The sequence below is a fragment of the Enhydra lutris genome, unplaced genomic scaffold (genome assembly GCF_002288905.1).
Source record: "Enhydra lutris kenyoni isolate GAN:26980312 unplaced genomic scaffold, ASM228890v2 scaffoldscaffold57, whole genome shotgun sequence".
Taxonomy (NCBI): Eukaryota; Metazoa; Chordata; class Mammalia; order Carnivora; family Mustelidae; genus Enhydra; species Enhydra lutris.
Window position 1 is genome coordinate 10106592 of NW_019154141.1, and position 21187 is coordinate 10127778.

The window sequence follows — 21187 nt, forward strand, 5'->3', positions numbered from 1 at the left end:
AAAAGAGATCCCAGAATCCCAGAGAGCTCCTCGGTCCCTTCTGCCACATCATAGCAAAAAGACAGCCACTATGACACAAAATTTGCTGCTTCCTTGATCTTGGACTGCTCAGCTTCTAGAACTGTGGAAAATAAACATTTGTCCTCAAACCACCCGGTTTATGGTATTTTTGTTACAGCAGCCCGAATAGACTAAGACAAACAGCATGAGGACTCTCCTTGCCCTGGGGAAAGAAGTTTCTGGAAGCCAGCAGCTTCCTTCTTTCCCACTCAGCTTCACGAGTGGGATGTGGATAAACGGCGTCAGCCGTGGGAAACAGTGCCTAAGGGTTAATCTTCTCAGCTCAAAAGATTCCAGTGGGAATATCACCGATTTCCACGTCTCCAAGAGAAATGAAAATGCCCTCTCTGCTCCCAGCCCTGGCCAAGGACAGAAAGGCAGGGGGAGAGCTTGTAGGCCCTCAGAGTTTTTGCACCAGAACTCCTCTTGCTGACTGTGCATGGCTCTCCCAACCCTTCTGCCTCAGGAAGCAGTGTCCTGCTCACAGCACTCCCTACCTTATCTCTAATTCCAGCTGCCCACAAAGCCCCGGGGAGAAAACCTCCCAAAAAAGGCAATGATTGGATAGACCAAGAAACACAGAGGAGCTGATCCTTTCCAGGACTAAGAGGCTGAAGGAGAGAGGGAAGGGGAGGCCAGGAAGCTGAATGAGAGCAGAAAGGCCATTGTGTATCTTTAAGCTGCCTCAGCCAAGGGAGAGAATATTCTATCTAGAAGGGGTTTCCTGACTCCCTGCTTTCTAACATGACAGTACTTTTTACAAGAAGGTTTGAAGTGCTAAGCCCTGCTGACAGTCCTTATGGTTTGTTATGAATTTCTCAGAAATATAAACACTAAGAAACAAAATTGTTTCCCTCCCTCCTCTATGGTCAATGACATCAGAGGTCAGGAACATAACAGGCCTGCTCTGCAGTCACGCTCTCCCTGAGAGCCTTCTGTCCCAGAAGGATACCAAGGCAGTGACCTCAACACACTTAGGCAACATTCCCTTCCTTAATAACCCAGACTGGGAAGGTAGAGGATTTTCTCTAGGTTACTCAGAGAAACAACGGGAAGGAGGGAGGAGGAATGTTAAAGTCCCAGTTCCCAGTAAAACCGGATGTGACACAAGAAAGGGCAGAAATAACCAAGACCCAGGGGAGGCTCCTGAGTACAGAGGCGGGAGGTTCCAGCCCACGCATGGTGTGAGCTGAATCCTCTGCCTCTCCTGGGAGAGTGATGCATGCTATTAGTCCCATTCTCCATTCATCCCATTTTGGATACTGGGAAAGTAAAGCATGAAAAACTCATTACCCTACCTATTTCACAGGCTCGGTCGTGGGGGGGGGCGCAAAGAAGACTGTGAACATGAAATGCTTTCAAAATATGAAAAATCTGGATACAAGTCAAATATACTCAAATCCTTTTGATAGGATATAAACAAATAAATGCATATAGAAGATGACTCTTTTCTACTATGACCATTAGAATTACTACTATTATTCCATTTCTCTTTTCTCAGAGGACAAGGCAGAATAGGGCCCGCTACTTAGTTTTTCCACCCAGAGAGCCATCAAATGCCTCCAACCAAAATAAATTAACATTGTTTTCTTGATGGGACAGCCAGTGAGGGTAGAAATCACTAGAGCATAGAGAGAAGTGTGGAAGGGACAAAGAGAACGAAAGGAAAAGAAAAGCACTTCGATTTATGGTTATTGGTATCCATACCCCCTTGTTTATGGGGAAGGGGGCACTTTCAATGATATATTTTTATTTTTACAGTAACAAGTTGAGCAAAACTCTCAAGATGAACATTTAAACTCTGGATAAGAAAAATAGAAAGAAAAAGCAGCAAAGAAGTGAGAACAAAATTATGTTTTCTAGAGAAGTAACTAAATAATGGCCTCACACTTGTTCCCCATAGATGCAGAGAAGAAGTAAGTCACTCATATTGGAGTCTTCTACTTGGCTAGACCCAAACCCATTCTTCGCTTATCGTTGGCTGTCAGACTGAGTGTGAGCTGGCCCGCCTTCTGATGTGTTCTCAGGTCTATGTAAGAATTCCCAGCATTTCCCTTCATCTTAGAGTCACTGAATTTAGTCAATATTTGGGACACACTTACATAAAAAATTACTTGTTTAATTCAAATTTAACTGGGTGTCATGTATTTTATCTGGCTGCCTTAACTTCACTTCCACCATGACCCCATGATTAGCCCTTTTGATCAGCGGTGTTTGCCAAATTTACTATCATAACAACCCATTCCAACGCAAAAGGTCTGGGATCCAACCTGGGAAACTTTCTATTTAACCAGCACCCCAGATGATTCTTAGAACCAGGCAAGTTTGGAGGGTTCTAGATTCCAACATGGGGGCCAGTGAGACCATGAGTTGAATCTCTGTGTGATCTTGGCCTCTTTGCTACTTTCACAGCCCAGAGGCAGCACACCACCCCCCCCCCTATCAAGTTGCCACCCCCCCCCCCCAAGAACACACCCGATGCAGATGGGCCCAAAACTGCACTCATCCACTTTGGCTATGTTTTCCTCTTACCGGGCCAAGCCCTTGCTATACACACCCAGAGCTGCTGTCCTCTAGGACCAAAGGAAAGCCGAGCCCAACCAGTTGTTTTTCCAGGCACTGCCAACCCTGCAAAAGCAGAGGGCCCTCTAGGGTCAGTTATTCAACAAGTCACATTCAAAATGGCCCAACCGGTTCACTTCTGGTTTTTTAAGTCAACAGCCAAGACACTTTCAGCAGTTAAACTTGGCCTGTGCAGGGGAATCCCTCAGGAAAACATACACACACACACAAAGCGGTCATGTTCAGGTTGCAGCCTGGGATTCCCACCTCCCACTCCTCCCCAGAGGAGGCTGGCTGACACGCTTTGCCCCACACTGGGCTCCTCCGCTATCTCTCCTTCCCTCCTCCTCCTTTCCCAGAGGATAGTTGTAGTCCTTCACTAAACTCTTGGCTTCCCCCACTTTCCTGTTTATACTCCATACTCCCAGAGATACCGGGCCTTCTACTTCTACTTCTAGTCATCAGTTTTCTTTGGTCCATGATGTACTCATTTCCTCCCTGATTCACCCCACCCCCTCTCCACCATTCCCAGGCAGGTCCTACCTTATGCTTTGATCCTACCCTGCACCTTCTCCCCCTGTCTTCCCCTGGTCTGCCCCAGGGGACAAAATTTGCCTTGGTCATCCATAAATACTCTACACTTGTCTTTCCCAAATCTGGTCACATGAACAATGGGCTTTGTCTGGTTGGGCCTCCACACACCTCAGCTACAGGGCTGGTCCCTGTGCTGATCAAAAGGGGTGACAGACACTCCAAGAGTATGTTTTCTTTTTCCCCAAACTCCTCCCAGCCACACTCGCCTGCGTTTTCTCTCTCTCTGGGTTGAAAAGGAGAGAAAAGGAACGGACAGCATCCTCGGAGTGACATTAGGGCTTCCTTCCTGGCTACCTATCTGCTCCAGCCAGCTTCAGGCCATCCCATCCACGACGCTCTCCCTCCTTCGAGGATGCAGTTACAGAATTCCAACTTCCTTACAAAAGCAGTTTAACAATATTATGATGGCAACCAAGGGAAGGAGGATATGGCAACTGAGAAGGGAGGAGGCCATATCACACTTGAGCCGCCAGCTCAGCCCAGAGGGGTGGAGAACATTTGGGGATGGAGGGGAAAGATTCACCCGCTCCCTCCCCACCCCTCACTCCCAGCCCCAGGGAACGTTTCATTTGCTAAATGAAGTCAGTGTGGCCCAGATGTTGGGCAGCTGCCTCTGGAAGGAGTTCCCGTGCTGAACCGTATAGAGGCAACGTAGTGTGTTGGGCTGGCCCCCGCAGTTCTGGCAATCCTCCTGCCTAGGGATAAACACAGCCTCCCAGCTCCCACTCCCTAACCCCCCCAACACCCCCACCAGCCTGCCAGGGTGGTTGCCTTTTTAGGAAACTCAGCAGATTGGGAAGAGAAGCAAAGAGAATGAGGAGGCTGGATTGGAGCAGTCCTAAAACTGCAGAGAGCAGAGACTTGCTGTTGTGACCCAGAGGACACCCAGGTAGCCCAGAAGCAGCCTGGGACAGGAGTTCAGGTAATCACCTGCTGGGGGCCTGGCCAATGACTCAGCCTCAGACTCTGTAATCACTGGAATCTCTCCAGCGACACTCACTGCCCCCGCCCCCCGGGGCCCTCACCAGCTCCAAATTCCCAACTCAGCCACAAACAGCCATTCCCTCAGACACACTCATTCCCCAGGGCCCCAGACACAACAAACTCTCTGCCTAGACACATCTAACCCCTTCCTGTCACCCTCCTACCCTCACCAAATTGGCCCAGCACCTTCTCTCATTGACACCTAAGAGAGGGAAGGAAGGAGGAAAATAAAAGAAAGAGAGAGGAAGAGGTAAAGTTGTGGGGACCCAAACTTCACAGGAGAAAAGGGAAGAGATCCTGACTGAACATCGCACCCCCGCACCTTGCCCGCCAAGCGCAAGATTTCTCTTTTATTTGCCTTTTAAAAGTTCAGCCTGGGTGGCTCAGTGGGTTAAAGCCTCTGCCTTCCCCTCAGGTCATGATCCCAGGGTCCTGGAATTGAGCCCCACATCGGGCTCTCTGCTCAGCGGGGAGCCTGCTTCCCTTCCTCTCTCTCTGCCTGCCTCTCTGCCTGCTTGTGATCTCTGTCTGTCAAATAAATAAATAAAATCTTTAAAAAAAAAACAACAACAGTTCAGGGATGTTTGTAAGCCAGCATCCCTTCTATACCAAGAACCCTCTGCTAACTCTCTTTTTGATACCTTAAGCCCTGCTTCCCTGGGGTGCTCCACCCCAACAAAAAGTAAGTGAAGTGTGGTACAGAGAGACAATGGTTACAGTGAGACCAAGAACCTAACCAAATTGGCTCATGTTAGGGGGACACACAGAAGAATCTGGATGGCATTCCCAGCAACAACCCCATAACAGCTCCCTTTGAAATCCATCAATGGGAAGGCTTCACCCTATCTTTGCTCAGAAGGGACAAGAGAAAAGAGATGCCCCTCTGGGTCCATTTCTGCACAAAAGTAGCTGAGCCTGGGGGAGAAATCAAATCAGATGTCTTCTCCTTACCTCATCTGAGCACCAGGCACACACAGGACTCACAGCCAGACACTGCTGGCAGGAACGGACGCCTCGTGTGGTACAGATGTTGGACACTGCAACAGAGACAAAGACATTAGCACCCAGCTTGGCCTGACAGGGTAACTGGCCTGCCCATCCTTCCCAACTTCCTCAAACACCCAGATTTATAGCTCTCAGATGCACACAGCAGGTCTAACCATATCACAGATATTCACCAATCACAGGCTGTATGGTAAGGAAGAAAGAATGAGAAAGGTCAGAAGAAACTCATCACCACCCTCACTGATGAGGTCCCCGTTATAACAAGTGCTAGAGCGGGACTGAGCCCTGGACCCCAAGTGTCAAGTCATAACTGATGGAATGGCTTTAATTAACAACTGGTTTGACACCTACATTGTGCCTAGGAAAATCCAAGGCCCAGGACAATGCAAAGTGCCCTCTCTCCAATTATTCTAGTGATCGCTTCACAGCCCCTACACAGGGATCCGAAGCCCTGATGCACTAACATGAGCACACAGCCTAAATTTGGTGGCAGGTAGGGGCGGGGAATGTTCCAATGGCCGGCGAGGACAAGGCAAATCTTCTGAAACCTGCTCAAGGTTCCCAGTACATTTATCTTTGGGTCAAGGCATAGAATGGTCCAGGGAGAACTCCAGAAATGTCAGAAAAGGCTGAATGAGATAAACTGGAAGAACATGGATTGGAGTTGAAAGGCCCATATTAAAAAAAAAAAAAAAAGCCAGTATTTGAATTCTGAGTCCTCTTTTTACTAGCTGCGTCATGACCTTGAGCAACTTGATTAACCTTTGTGAAAGGGTAATATTGACCTCACAGAACTTGTGCCCTTGGTACACTACTAAATGCCATTCAAATGTGAACAGTCTTCACACTGTCAAAGGATAGAGAAAAGGCTGGGAGACAGGAGTAGAGACAAAGGGGGACACCAAAATAACCCTAAGAGAAGCTTACCCAAGAAGCAAACCCTGGGCATTTGCTTAGACAGAAGCTCTCGGGCTTCCTGGGCTCAGCCAGGTAAACCTCCTCTTTCTGCCGTGGCCCCAGAAAGGTCTTTTTCAATATAAGGAACAGACTGAGGAAGAAACATTCCCCTTCATGATCCAGGCCATTCATCCAATTTTCTAAAGTGGTCCCTTTGTCCCCCAGCTGGTAAGACCAACAAATCAGCCTAATCAATGGGGTGTTTTTCCAGTGCCCCCAAAACTTCTCATCAAGTTGAATGTCTCGGTCCATTTTACTATAGCGTGACTGAACTCCCTTCCAACATCTAGACAAAACATACCCAGAAAATGTGTGTGTATACACACAAACACACACACACACACACACACTATTGTCAAGAAAAAGTATCAAAAATTTGGAAATAGGCAAAGGAAATACCTGTGTCCTTTCAATATAATGCAATATATTGACAAGTAGACCCACCATACTCTTGAATTACCTGATTTTCTAGGGGTGTATACCTTTGTTTGACTTCTACTGATTAGCGTATTTAATAACTCTATAAGGGTAGAGGTTAACTTGTAGAAAACTAGTAACAATGGAAATGATTCTTGATGAGAACAGTGTATATGATTCTTGTCCAACCGCAATGCAAATAATTTGATAGCAAAGGTAACCTTCTGAAGGTTAGGGTTCATTGCTTTGTAGAACATTAACCAATTTCAAAACTGTCAGCTAATTGATTTCAACATTCCTTTGACTGAACAACTATAAATTTCCCTTCCCTGAATTTTCTAAAGATTTTTTTTAAGTAATCTCTCCACCCAGTGTGGGGCTTGAGCTCCCAACCCCAAGATCAAGAGTCACACTCTCTACTGACTGAGCCAGCCAGGGTCCCCTCCCTTCCTTGAATTTTCTTTGAAACTAATCTTAACATCTTACTGCTTCCCTCATTAATTAAGTTGAATAAATATTTTGACACACATTCATGTTACATTTGTATGGTAATCATACTTTTAACAGTGGACTCTTTAAACATTAGATTTTAACGCTGTCCGTCTCAGGGCCTCGTTAGAGGGCAGAGGGATCTAACAGAAAGCGTAGGTAGCCAATCAATAGACCGTGGTCCTCATTGAGTCACCCTTACTAATGTGGCCTTAGGCGAGTCATTTCACTCCCCTCAGCCTGTTTCTTCGCTTGACTCTTCCTAACATATTATAATGATTCGTCTATCTGTCTTAACAACACTGCCACCCAAAAGATTTTAAGCCCCTTGAGGCCTGCCCTGCCCTGCCCAGCCTGGGCCAGCCCCAAGTCCTTGCTCAAAGTAAATGCTCCATGAATATACATTGGAGCAAATGGAAAAGCATTAAACTAGATCAGTTTTGTTTTAGTTTTTTAAGCAACAGAGCTCATGTCTCCATATTATCCATGGAATTCCAATATAAAACATGAAAATAAATGGGTTGAAACAGTTCCTCTGACAATTTAAACTTTCATTGTTCTCCTAAAAACACCAGAATCATATGTGGAATCCTGGAAGTCCTAGGCTTCCTCTGAGCTTGAGTCGGTCTCACTTCAAAGGCCCTTCCCGACTCCACAGTTCTGCAAGTGGGGTGCTGCTACCAGCCCATGAGTAACCCCTGAGCCCCGGCCTCTGACGTGACTACACCCTCACCCAGTGAGTGTGAGGACTGTGAGGTGGGAATGATGGCAGCTGTTTTCCGCCTGGCTCTAAGGTTCCAAGGCCACCTCTGAGTTGGGGCAGCCCTCAGTCAGGCACTGTCTATCTAACATGGAAGAAAGGCAGCCAGTCTTCCTAGAGATGCTGGCTTCAGAAGCCCTCAGGGTTCAGAACCCACACGCACACAGGAGGTCCCCCCTGCAAGGGCAGCCTGGCCATGTCTCAGCTCCCAGTGGCTCTTTTCCCAGCCAGATGTGAGCACAGCCCCCCCTTACTGCCTTACTGAAAGAGCTCTGAGAGGAGCAGAGCCTGAATTATTTTAGGTCTCTACCTCCCTCCTTGAAGTTTTCATGGGAATTGGCATCCAGAGGGGTAATTCTGGACAGAAATGCCATCGATTTTCACTGGGGCAGTGGCGGTCAAGTGGGTGGGGGGGTGTTGAAGAAGCAGAAGGAGAGGTCAGGCAGAGTTAGAAGAGAGGACCATGGGAGGTATGGACACATTGAATTATCTCTGCAAACTTGTTCCCAGATTCTCCATTTTTCCATCCATTCCTTCTCAAATTAGCATCTATTTGCCTATGAGTTCTTGACTTGTAGCCACAATAGAAAGGCTTGCCAGATGGGAAATAAATAACAGCCGGCCCCCCCTCAGTGAATGGGCAGCCCCTGACCCCAGAGGATGAGACAGGCTGCTGGGATATGTTCTTTAGGAAGTCATGTCTTGGGAGTCATGCCAGCCAGTTCCCTTCACCTCCTCTCTCAGTGAATCACAGGTTGATTTCATGAGAACCAGCCATTCCTCCCCCCCACCCACGATACCCCCTACTAAGACCTGCCACCAAGGGCAGGTTCCCTGGATTGCAGTTTCTAAAAGGGACTGACTCATCAGAAGTCTCCACGCCTGGGCCATGCCGATTCAATGAGCTGCGGCTCTGAGGCCACCCCTCCCTCCTGAACATGTGGAAGGAGTTTGGGCCTCTGTTTCCAGTCATTCATAAGGCTGTGTTCCTGCTTGGCCTCAGGGGCCCAGACTCAGCCATGCTGGAGAAGGGAGATCCTCATCAGAACTTTTGTCCCTGAAAAGAATTAGCAACCCCCACCACCCATTTCCTCTGACAGGCTAGCCAGAGCCAGGAAACCAGGTGGATTGGCCCTGGTCCTTACAGGGTTGGCTGGAGGGATCCAATGAACAGATCCCTGTCAAACTCCAGGCACAAAGGGGGGGCACACAGGAAGGGCTCACTCTGGGTGGCTAATGCTTCTCCAGAAGCTCTTGTTGCTACTCTGTTTGCCCTCCCTCTTTTTATCCTGAGTCCCCCGCTTGCTGTTTGAGGTAGATGAATGTTTTCCTTTCTTCTCCATTTTTCTCTGAAGCCACCGCATTGTGCTGGTCATGATACACACGGCTGAGCATGCGCTGAACGGGGCAGCGGTGGGAGCCAGAGCCAGAAAGCCCCAGATGACGGTGAAATGATCAGCTGTCGGATCTACCTTTTTTTTTTTTAAAGATTTTATTTATTTATTTGACAGGCAGAAATCACAAGAAGGCAGAGAGAGAGAGGCAGGCAGAGAGAGAGAGGTGGAAGCAGGCTCCCTGCCGAGCAGAGAGCCCGATGCGGGGCTCGATCCCAGTCATGACCTGAGCCCAGGGCAGAGCTTAAACCCACTGAGCCACCCAGGTGCCCCAGATCTGCCTTTTAAATGGAGTAGGGAAGATCAGAGTTCCAAAATCCAACCTAGGAGGGTGGGCCAGGAAGAGGAGGCCCATTAGAAAAGCTACACGAGACCTCCAGCAAGTTTGCTTGGACAGCAGAAGGAAAGGCTGTGGTTTGGCCCATCAGGCCGATTCACAGAACCAGAAGAAAGACAAAGGATGGGACAAATGGAGGGGAAAAAAAAGGGGAACAAGGAAGGGAGTTGGAACAAGTGGAAGTCATGATGCGTCAATGAGAGCTATTTTGAGGACGTGCTGTCCAATGAGACAGGATGTCAGAAAGCGGGAACAGGCCACCCGAGTGAGGCCATGGAATTTCAGCAGCGCGTTAAGTCAAGTGAAGAGGTGTTTAGTGGGAGGGGAAGTTGAGGCATACTGCTTATACTACGGACTACCTTCCTCTTTGCCAGAGAGCAGTTCTGGCCTGGGTCCCCAGCCCTCCCGCTGACCTTTAACTGGTCACTTCCCAATTAGGTCCACAGGGACACCAGGTGACTCAGGCCATGCCTGATCTTCCATTGCAGTCACCTGGCTGAGTGAGTCATCCAGAAACAAAACATCTCATGCTCACTGCCATATGGATTTACAAGTGGTTCCTGCAGGGCAGGCTGCTATAAAAATTTATTTTATTTTTGTTCCTTCATTATATGTAGCAGCAGCTCAGTAATCTAAGGAAGGGGAAGGACACGGGAGAAGTGGAGTTCAAGGTAACACATACCTCTGAGCATAAATCTCCAGTAAGTATTACTCAAAACGGCAGGCAATCCAAACGACCACATTTCACCATACCTCAGACGACGGATGTAGGACGCACCCTAATTTCAGAGATTTTTTTTTAATTGCTTTAAGCACAACATGGTTAGATATGGTATGTAACACCAGAAGACATCGGTGTATGATTTGCTTCTACCAATATTAAAATGTGTTATGGGTTGAATTCTGTGCCCCAAAAAAGATATGCTGAAGTCCTAACCCCCGTACCGATGACTATGACCTTATTCGGAAACAAAAGGTCTTTATAGATGTAATCAAGATAAGGTCAGTAGGGGAGGCCCTAACCCAATATGACTGATGCCCTTGGAAGGGGAAAATACCATGTGAAGACAGACACACAGAGAAAATGTCACATGATGACAAAGGCAGAGATCGGAGTGACCCTACTGGAAGGCAAGGAATGCCAGAGTAACAGCCACCACCAAGAGACAGGAAGCGGCAAGAAAGGATTCTATCCAGAGTCTCAGAGAAAGCATGGCCCTGCTGACACTCTGACCAGATTTCTAGCCTCCAGAGAGAACAAATTTCATTGCTTTAAGCCACACAGTTCTAGCAGCCCTAAGAAGCTAATCCAAAATGGGTACACATTCCCCTGGCATATATGACATGATTTGGAGGAATGTTGCCCTGTAATACTTTGCATGATTGAAAAAAAGTCATCCTGGATTGAAAACTGCTACGGTTAATCCATCTACAGATAATGGGAAAGTGGGTCCTTTGGCGTTATACTTTTCTATTAACATACAACAGTGATGTTGGCATTCATTCATTCATTTACTCAACAAATATTCATTGAGCACCTAACTGTACCTGGCACTCTCCTAGGCACTAGAGGTCTGACGCTGAAATGAAACAAGCCCCCTGCTGTTGTGGAGCTTAAATTTTAGTGCAAAAATGAAAATAAAACATACACCACAAAGTACAATTTCAAACAGTGGCAAATGCTTTTTAAAAAGAAAAAAGAGGGCACCTGGGTGGCTCAGTGGGTTAAAGCCTCTGCCTTCGGCTCAGGTCATGATCTCAGGGTCCTGGGATCGAGCCCCGCATCGGGCTCTCTGCTCAGCAGGGAGCCTGCTTCCTCCTCTCTCTCTCTGCTTGCCTCTCTGCCTACTTGTGATGTCTGTCTGTCAAATAAATAAATAAAATCTTTTAAAAAGAAAGAAAAAGATAATAGAGCAAAAGAATAGCATCAATGAGAAGAAGGAGTCCCTTCTAGAGAAGGCAGTCAAGAAAGGCCTCTCTGGACCTGAATAGACATTTTTCCAAACAAGACATACAGATGGCCATTGGACACATGAAAAGATGCTCAACGTCACTCTTCATCAGGGACGTGCAAGTCAAAACCACAATGAAGGATCATCTCACATCTGTCAGATTGGCTAAAATAAAAAAGATGAGGAATAAAAAGCGTTGGCAAGGTTGTGGAGAAAAGGGAACCCTTGTGCACTGTTGTTAGAAGTGTAAATTGGTACAGCCACTGTGGAAAACAGTAAGGAGGTTCTTCAAAAAATAAAAGATAAAGATGCCATACGATCCAATAATTCCACTACTGGGTATTTACCCAAAGAAAGCAAAAACACTAATTCCAAAAGATATATGCACCCCTATGTTTATTGCAGCATTACTTACAACAGCCAAGATATGAAAGCAATCTAAGTGTCCATCAATAGACAAGTGGATAAAGATGTAACACACACACACACGCACACGCACACGCACTGGAATATTGCACACCCATAAACAAGGATGGGATCTTGCCAATTTTTGTGACAACATGGATGGACGTAGAGTGGATTACACTAAGTGAAATATATCAGACTGAGAAAAACAAATACCATATGATTGCATTTCTATGTGGAATCTAAAAAAACAAAACAAATTAATGAACAAACAAAAAACAGAATCAGACTTGTAAATACAGAGAACAAACTGATGTTTGCCAGAGGGAAGGAGGTAAGTGAATGGGCAAAATGGGTCAAGGGGAGTGGGCGATACAGGCTTCCAGTTACGGAATGAGTAAGTCATGGGCATAAAAGGTAGAGCATGGGGAGTATCGATGGTATTGTAATAGCACCTTATGGTGACAGGTGGTCGATACACTTGTGGGCACAGCACAATGTATAGAGAAGCTGAATCAGTATGTACACATGAAACTGATGTAGTATGTGTCAACTGTTCTCAAATAAAAAAAATTTTTAAGAAAAAAAGGCTTCTCTGAGTTGACCTTTCAAAATTATATGAAGGAGTATGTCATGGGAAGATCTAGGGGACGAGCATTCCAGAAAGAATCCATGACAAGCACTAGATGGACCTCAGCCCATTAGAGAAATAGCAGGAAGACAGAGGGAGAAGGAAAGAGGCAGAGTAGTAGCTAGAGTAGTTCTGGTTGGGTACCAGAACGCTAGGAAGCTTTAACCAAGGTAGGGAACGTGGCTTTCATTCTCCACGTGATAGAAAGCCACAAGGGGAGTCTGAGCAGAGGTGAGCAAAGATCATCCTGGCCACTCAGAGGAGAGCAGACATAAGGGGAATAAGATGAAAAGAGACCCAATTAGGAAGCTATTACAGTAATCCGGATTTGGGGTGGGAGTGTAGTGGGGTTAATAGTGTGGTCAGGCCCTAGCTATGTTCCAGGACCTTACTGATGGATGGCATGTGGGGCATGGCAGAAAGACAGGATGGACTTGGCCCCCAACAAGTGGATCCCCTTGGACAAAGTTCAGATGTTTTGATCACTGGCCATACCCTTTTCCTGACTCTTCTGCCCTTGTAAATGAAGCCAGATCCCGCCTGGTGATCACCTCCAACTGGGTTTATTCAGTAGCCATGTGCAGAACACCACAGAAGGCCCGCCTTGGACAGAGTCCTGTCTTCCATGTGGTTGTGTATACAATGAACACCCAGGCCCTGAGCAACACTGAAGGGTAGCGGTGGTGGTAAACCCACGAACATGATTCTTGTGTTAACAGTGGACGTGGTGGACAAGACCTGAAGACCCACAGGCAGGAGATCTCAAATCCAAAGCCTCTTCTGCCCTTCCACTGGCTGCGTAACCTCGGGCAGGTCCTGTCATCTCCCTGGGGCCCTGAGGTCCAGTGACTCTTTCATTCTCTACTCAAGGACTCATAACTGCTCCCTAGTATTTAACAGACCTAACGCAGCCACATCAGCCAAGCACAGGAAACCCCACACTGCTGCTTCCTTCCCCCATGGTCCCAAAAATGCACATAATCCTTGCCTCATGGGTTGTTAGGATTAAATGAGATAATGTATGCGGAAGAACCACCTGCAGTGATGGCTCCGTAAATGCCATAAACGCAGGCTTCCTTCCTCCTTACCTTTGCTCTAACTGCTTTCTGCATTAGGAATGCATCCCTACCCCCACCACAACCCTGCCTCAGGGTCAGACTCCCCGGGCCCTCTGCCTATAACAGGATGTGCCAGGAGACAAGAACCCCCAGGGCTAGACCCTACCAATGCTCCAAAACTAGCTATATGACCTTGGGCAAGTCACTTCAACTCTTAGGGTCTCCTCTTCCTGCTTCTCTGTTAAGCCAGCAGTGCTGGGTTAGAAGATGTATATGGTGCTGCCCGCCCTGGAAGGATATATTCCAGCCAGAAACCATCACGGGTGACTAATGCTCTGGGAGGCCCAGTATCCCAGGGCCCAAGACCCCCCCCCCCCCCCCCGCTCAATGCACGAATATCCATTTCTTCCTAATAGCTTAGCTGAGAAGCTGATTCAAATGCTGCATCTCCGGCTCTGGAAAATTTTATCAGCGTGGGCCCCACCTCCCATCTGACTCACTCAGTAGAGAGAAGAAGCAAGCCTGTACCAAGCTCGGTTTGGGCCCGGTCCAGCAGTGCCCTGTTGGTGACCTCCTTGGCATCCAGCACTCCAGTTCTGCTTCTTTTCCTCCTCTAGTTGATGTCTCGTGGGTATGGACAGCCGGCAACAGTGATGCCACCAGTCCTCGTCACCACCACCCTAACCCCATCTTGGTAGGAAGGCAAATTGATCTCACCATTTTGGAAGATAATTTGGCAAGACCTATCCAAATTTAAATGTAAAATAGTCATGTCCTTTGACCCAGCAGCTTCAGTGCAAGAAACAGAGCCTGTAGAAACACATGAACAAACAAGGTGCAAACAATGAATGAGACCAGTCCCTGCTGTTCAGCTTTATATGTAGTAGCAAATAATTGGGAACGATCCCACTGTCTGCCAACAGGGAATCAGGTACGTCAGTTTTGCTACATCCATATAGCAGTGTGCCTGCTGGCTAGGATTGTAACTCTTAGGATAAATAATGGAAAGATATAAACCGACATTAAAAAGATGCTAGGCTATATTATTGAGTGACAATGACCCTGTTGTGGATGATCCTATTTGAGAAATAACAGTAAGGGTAAATGTCTCTGGTGAGATATAAATACAGGAAAAAAACTAGAGTACCTGTCAAGAGCAGTTATCTTTAAGGACAAGACTACAAGGGACTTGGTACTTTCTGCATTATTCTATTTCTGCGCTGCTTGACTTTTTTTTTTTTTTTTTTTTGCACAGCAATATGAATTACATTTACAAGCTAAAAGAAAATTAAAGTTAATTTTAAATGTCCTCTGTCCTGTCTCAATTTCTGCCCTGGCGTTCATCTAAATGCAGGCTCCCAAGAGCACGCCAGGCTTCCTACAATATGGCACACTTGAAACGTCAGTATCTTGTAGACTCTTTGAATCCAAAAGTTGGTGGGAAATCCAGAATAAACGTGGGCCCACTCCCTTCAGGAACCACCCAGGAGAGAGCATGGGATGGTATGTTCTCAACCTAGAGAAGTCCGAGAACCGAGACACCATGTTCCCCTCCATCTCGAACACGTGGCCAAACCTGGCCGCCACCGGCTGAGGCAGCAAAAGGTTTAAACTAGAGGAGTCGATCTCGTGTGGTGGCTCAAGCCAGGGTTTGGAACCACAGGTGGATCTCATAGGCCCAGGTTTCTCGAACCAAGAATCCCAGTTAGCAAAGAGATTATGGTTGTCTACAGGGACTTTTGAAGTGGCTACTGGATATGCCTTCTGCCAAACTTCTGGAACTCTCTTCTGGTGTGAAATTTTTCAAGCCTATTTTTTTTTTTTAATTTGAGAGAGAGAGAGCATGAGAGAGAGCATGAGAGGAGAGAGGTCAGTGGGAGAAGCAGACTCCCTGCTGAGCAGGGAGCCCGATTCGGGACTCGATCCCGGGACTCCAGAATCATGACCTGAGCTGAAGGCAGTCGCCCAACCAACTGAGCCACCCAGGCGCCCCTCAAGGCTATTTTTAACTGTAGACCTCCTTTCCGCCTGCCCTCCACAAAGAAATCTTTACATGGAGTTCCATGTTATGAATTAGTTAAAAGAAAAACGTCTCTCCACTTGGAGGTGGAGAGGAGCAGGTACAAAGCAAAGACTCTCCCGCCGTCTCCTTCTACTTTGCAGCCCCTGAGACACCAAATGCCTAAGGCCCAGGGGGCAGATGGCTTGTGCAAAGTCACCCAGCCAAATGATGAAAAAGCCTGCACAGGTGGGCATCGAATACACGTTTCTCAGTTCCCGACCTGCAGCTCTTTTCACACCTGAGGTTTGTTTTTTTGCCCTGCATGAAAGGAAGTGGCTTTTTAAGTTAAAATAACAACAACAACAACAACACAAGTTTAGGTAAAGGAATAGAGACATACATGAGGATTATTATCTATACAAGGAGAAAAGTCTGAATAGAACACCCCATCTGATTAATGGTGAACATAATGGGAGAACAGAATTAAAGGGGAACCAGCCATTTTACTCTCCAGCATTTGACTTTTATATTTAAAAAAAAGTTCACCTCATTCTCTCCTTGAATGTTGGAATGTCTTCACCAACTGAACTAAGAAATGCTGGGGAGAGAGAGACCAGTCTTTTTGTGACAAAATGACTGAAAACTGGAAAGGAAGACTTATATCATTTTTCAGCTCCCACCTGCATTGCCATTCATGACCTGAGTTCCTTCAGGCACAATGATCTTCACATTCGGGAAGGGTTGAGTTCATGGGAAAGGAGGGGAGGCCTTGGAGTGAAGTAGCAGGCCAGCTCTGTGGGCAGCAGAGGGGGCTGGGTCAGGCCAAGTGGTTTATCCCTGAAGCTGCTCAGTCACTCCCCCAGTTAATTATCTGTCTGCTGATTCATGAGTTGTGGTTCCTGTGGGCATGCTTCCTGGCTATTTCTGCCAACAGAGGCAGAAGGATTCGTAGGGCTGGGAGGGGATGATAACCAGGGATCCTGAATGGGGTGGGGAGTTGCAGAGGAGGAACTGCTATTAGGAAATTCCAGAGCCATATCCATTCTCCCCCTCCTCATTGTTGCTCCTGGCCCCATCTGATGCTGTCCCCAGGAGACCTCTACCACTCACTGTTTTAAGGTGCATAAAGAATATTTCTCTCCTGTGTGTCTTCTCCCAGGAGAGGGAGAAAAAAGCAGACAATTCACAGAGGTCCCCTGAAAACAGAGGTCTAAGGCATCATAGTGTGGAGATCCAAATGCACAAAGAATTCATGGTCTCAGCTGTATTCTAAAATTCTCCAGAATGCCCAGATGGAGCCCTTGTGGATCCTCTGCGAACGAATGCAGATATCCAAGTTCTGGGTTTCTGACCATGAGGCACATCACCTCTGGATGCCCTCTCAAAGCGTTCCCTGGGTATTTATTTTTGTCTGCCAATGTCCCAGCCCCTGGGCCTAGAGCACTGAACAAAACAGACATGTCCTTCTCCTCACAGAACCTGAAATCTTGCGAAATGTCTTTTACTTTCCTCTTTCCCCGGAGACAGAACTTAGGGTTTTCTAGTTGATAAAGCAAATGTATGAGCTTCTTCCTCCTGGGTCTCTTCTGTGGGTTCTTGCAGGGTGAAAGTGACAGAGATATGCTAACCCACCAGTGGGAGACTATCACATAGGTGTGGGGAAAGGTACCCCATCGGTCAAATTCTGCGAGCCCAGGTTGTACTCACGTGTGAAACAGTAATAGCTCTTGTCTCCAATACATGGTAGATACCATGGATAAGAATAATGGCAATAAAAAGTGCCACTTACTGGATACTTATTTTGTGCCTTTATCTCATTTAATTAGCACAGTCATCAAAGTATTGTTTTCTCCACTTTACAGATGAGGAAACAGGTCCCAAGAGATTAAATAATTTGCCTAAGGCCATACAGCCAATAAGAGGCAAAATCAAGAACTAAACCCACAGCTGGCTGGCTTTAAATTGTAACTATCCCTTTCCCCAGCCAACAAGCCTTCCTGCCATGTCTCTCCAGGCAGAGAACTTCATCTGGAGAGTTTTCAGGAGGAGAAATTAGCCCTTCAGTTCAGAACTAATCAACTTAGATGGTGACAGCAAACAAAACTTGTTATCCCTTAGGTCTCAGGTTAGAATACAGACTTACACAGGTGGAAGTCACAAACCTCAATACCTCTTGGGTGAAGCTAAAAAGATCGTCTTTGTACATAAATTCCAAAACTCAGTTCTACTCTCAAACAACCTCTCTTCTGCCCATCCCGGATTCTCCTATTCTGCAACAACCTCTCTGTGCCACCACCCAGCTGTCTCTGTGTCCTTCAACGCTGTGTGTACCAATAACCCCTCTTCTACTTTCATCCTACCACCTGCTTCCCCAGCAATCTGACAACCCCTGCAACCCAGCCACCAACCCTGAAGGAGGGGATTCAAATATAATCGAAACTGTTCTTACTGGGAGCTTCTTACTCTGGAGGTTGACTCTAGAGCCCAAGCTCTGAAACAGTAGTCCCACCTGCTTCTCAGAAGGAGTCTGAGGCTAGCTCAGTACAACCCATCACTACAGCTGGAATCATCCCAATCATAATGATGAATCTGTGTACAGATCCCCCAAAGGATATTGCAAACTAATGTATGTCAATGCAGTGGGATCCTATATGGAACATTACAACTCTGTGTCAGATCCACAAAAAATACTAGGAGTGAGGTGTGGAGGGAGAGACACCAAAATAACAAGTAGACTCTTTATCTTCACTAATATTGAAACATATACCAAGCTAGGCTCTAGCTTATGTTACTTTGCTTTCTTCTAAGACTATAAGAAAATACAATGATTAGATTCGGAAATCATTCAGAAATTCAGAAAGCTGTAGAGGTGAAAAGGAAAGCAACAAGTTTTAAGTTCATGGAGGCAGGCATCTGGAGGAGACAGCTCCACAGCCCTCACAGACACCAGGCAGCTTTTTTTTTTTTTTTTTTTAAGATTTTACTTATTTATCTGACAGACAGAGATCACAAATATACAGAGAGGCAGGCAGAGAGAGGGGAGGAGGAGAAGCAGGCTCTCTGCCAAGCAGAGAGCCCGGTTTGGGTCTCGATCCCAGGACCCTGGGATTATGAACTGAGCTGAAGGCAGACGCTTTAACCCACTGAGCCACCCAGGTGCCCCACCAGGCAGCCTTTGAAAGGCGTCTCTAACTCCTCCTAGGGCTCAGTGCTGGAGATGTGCATTTCAGCCCTCTGGCCATCAGGCTGCTCACTATAGGCTGAAGACATCTGCTGACTTGCTTGAGCATCTATCACATGGAAAGCTTCAGCAAAAACAACTTAGACCCCTATATATATGATCTGTAACTCCACCAAAAAAATCACTCATAGATTGCGGTAATGGTTTCATGGGTGTTTATGTATCCCCAAACTCATCAAGTCATATACATTAACTATATACATTTTTTTGGTTTATCAATCATATCTCATTAAAGTGTGTTTTAAAAAACATTGTTGCCTTGCCCTGTAGAATCTCTTAGACACACGCTCACACACACACACACACACACACACACACACACACACACAAGATCTTGAAGGCAGTCATCAAAGTATTTCTGAATAGCTATCTTGGATAGGGACTTATCAGTAGATCTTACTTTTTTAATACCTACTGCACGATTTAAATTGTCTCACAATGAGTACTAATCTTTTCATTAAAAGTATGTATGTGCACACTTGTGTGTCCTCTGCAGAGGAACGCCCCAGAGGAAGGGGAGCCAGAGTTCTCTCTGGGAAGTTCACCAGGGCTCTGAAGGACCGCGGGCAGCATCCCTGCGCCCTAATCGCCTCTGCCCCTCCACCGGCTCCTCAGTACCAACGAGGCCGAGTGCCAACTGTCTTGGCATAGTGCGCGCAGCAGCAGGAGAGACAAAGCGAGGGATCCAAGCCAGTTCCAGGGACCCTCCGTGTGGCTCTTCGCATACACTGGAGGTTTTTCGGTTGTGGGGTCTGTCCCGGAAGCAGAGGCAGCACTGCCACCCGGGGACACTGTAGGAGACAGAGCCCTCACCCTGCACAGAACCGCTCCCGCGGGGAGCCACCACGCAGAAAGACTAGGAAAAGAAAAACTTGGGAGAAAGTAACACAAAGCGAGTCTAATTTCGAGAAGCCGGCACACCCGCGCGCGCACACACTCTCACCCCAGCAGCTACACCCACGTCCCTCCGGCAGCGCGCGGGAGCAGCGGGAACAGCCCCGGGAAGCCGCAGCTCGCGGTGCCCACCGCGGCCAGCGGGACCCGCAAGCCCCAGACCACCTGCGAGGCGCGCCGCCCGGGAGATGCGCCCACCCCACCGCGCGCCCCAGATCGCCCCGGGGTGGGCGCCTCACTCGGCCAAGGGCTTCGGCGTCCCGGAGCACCCACCCCGAGGTGGCCTCTCACCCTTGTCACCGCGGGGCCGGGAAGGTCCCCAGCTGCGGGCTCCGGCGGCCCCCGCCCGGCCCCGCGCACTCGGAGCGCAGACGCGCGGGGCCGGCCCGCCGCTTGCCCGGCTCCAAGTCCGCCAGCTCGGGCTGCGGCAGGATGCGCGGCGCGGATCCCCGGGGAGCCGCGTCCCAGCCGCGCGGGAACCTCACTCACCTCCGCCGCCGCCGCCCGCCAGCGCCCCCAACACCAGCACCGCGGCCCATAGCGGCCGCGCCCGCATCTCGTCCGCCGCCGCGGCGCCCGCCCGCCCCACAGTGAGCGGCGGCGCCCGCGGCCACTTTTCCCGCAGAGGGAGGTGGGAGGGGACGCCGCGGGTGGGACGTCACGGGGCGGGTCGCCGACTCGCGCTGCCTGCCCTCCCGCGCTCCTCTGGACCCCGCGCCGGGTAGGGAGCGGTGGGAAGCCACGGCGCCTCTTCCCTCCCCACCCCGCCTCCCGCCTCGCCTCCGCCCGACCGGATCCGCCTGGACCCGCAGTCCCTGCGAGTCTGGCACCCGAGGGGGGTCGTGGGCGCGCCCGGACACTTGGTATGCTTAGAGAAACCGGGAACCTGGGGCCCCTCTCCTGACCCAGTGCCACCTCCTGGAGACGCCCAGATGGCTTTCTCTTTCACCTGAACGATAGGGCACTTTCCCTCCGTACCTTGAATTTGAAACACTTTGTTTATTTGACAAAACCATTCGAATGCTTACAGCTGGTGCCAAAGCATGGATTTAGTCCTTTAGTATTCACCGAGTTATTCTTTGGGTTATTTTGGTTTTCCAGAAAGCCTCTTGAGACATCTCAAGCTTGTGTAAGCAAGGATGTCCATAAAGGGCCATAGTAACTGGTAAACGTTTCAGGACACGGTCAATAAGACAGGAGGAGGCAGGGCACTGCCTCCAAACGCAAACTCACAGGCTTTGCAGCTTTATCGTATTTTCCTCCAAGGTCTTCCTCCCACTCTCTGCCTGTCCCCCAATCCTTCCTCTCGGTCTGGGTCTTCTCCAGACCAGAAGTCTCGGGCGGCTCAAAGAGGCAAAATGCTGGGGCTGCGAGCAGGAGACCACCAGTGGTCAGACCGTCCATGGTACCCCGATGCTCAAATGACCATAAAAAACAAGACCTTC

At 48.2% G+C, this 21187-nt stretch overlaps 1 protein-coding gene across 1 annotated transcript in view; it reads right to left on the minus strand.

The window, feature by feature from the left end:
• LOC111158107 (integrin subunit beta 3) overlaps nt 1-20298 on the minus strand; it is a 48848-nt gene extending 28550 nt beyond the window's left edge. Inside the window, exons 1-2 of the mRNA XM_022519953.1 lie at nt 20232-20298; nt 5152-5237 (exon numbers count right to left, since the gene is read on the minus strand). Of these exons, the coding sequence (XP_022375661.1) occupies nt 5152-5237; nt 20232-20298 (153 nt within the window). The remainder of the gene's footprint in view (nt 1-5151; nt 5238-20231) is intronic.
• Nucleotides 20299-21187: the final 889 nt, after the last annotated feature.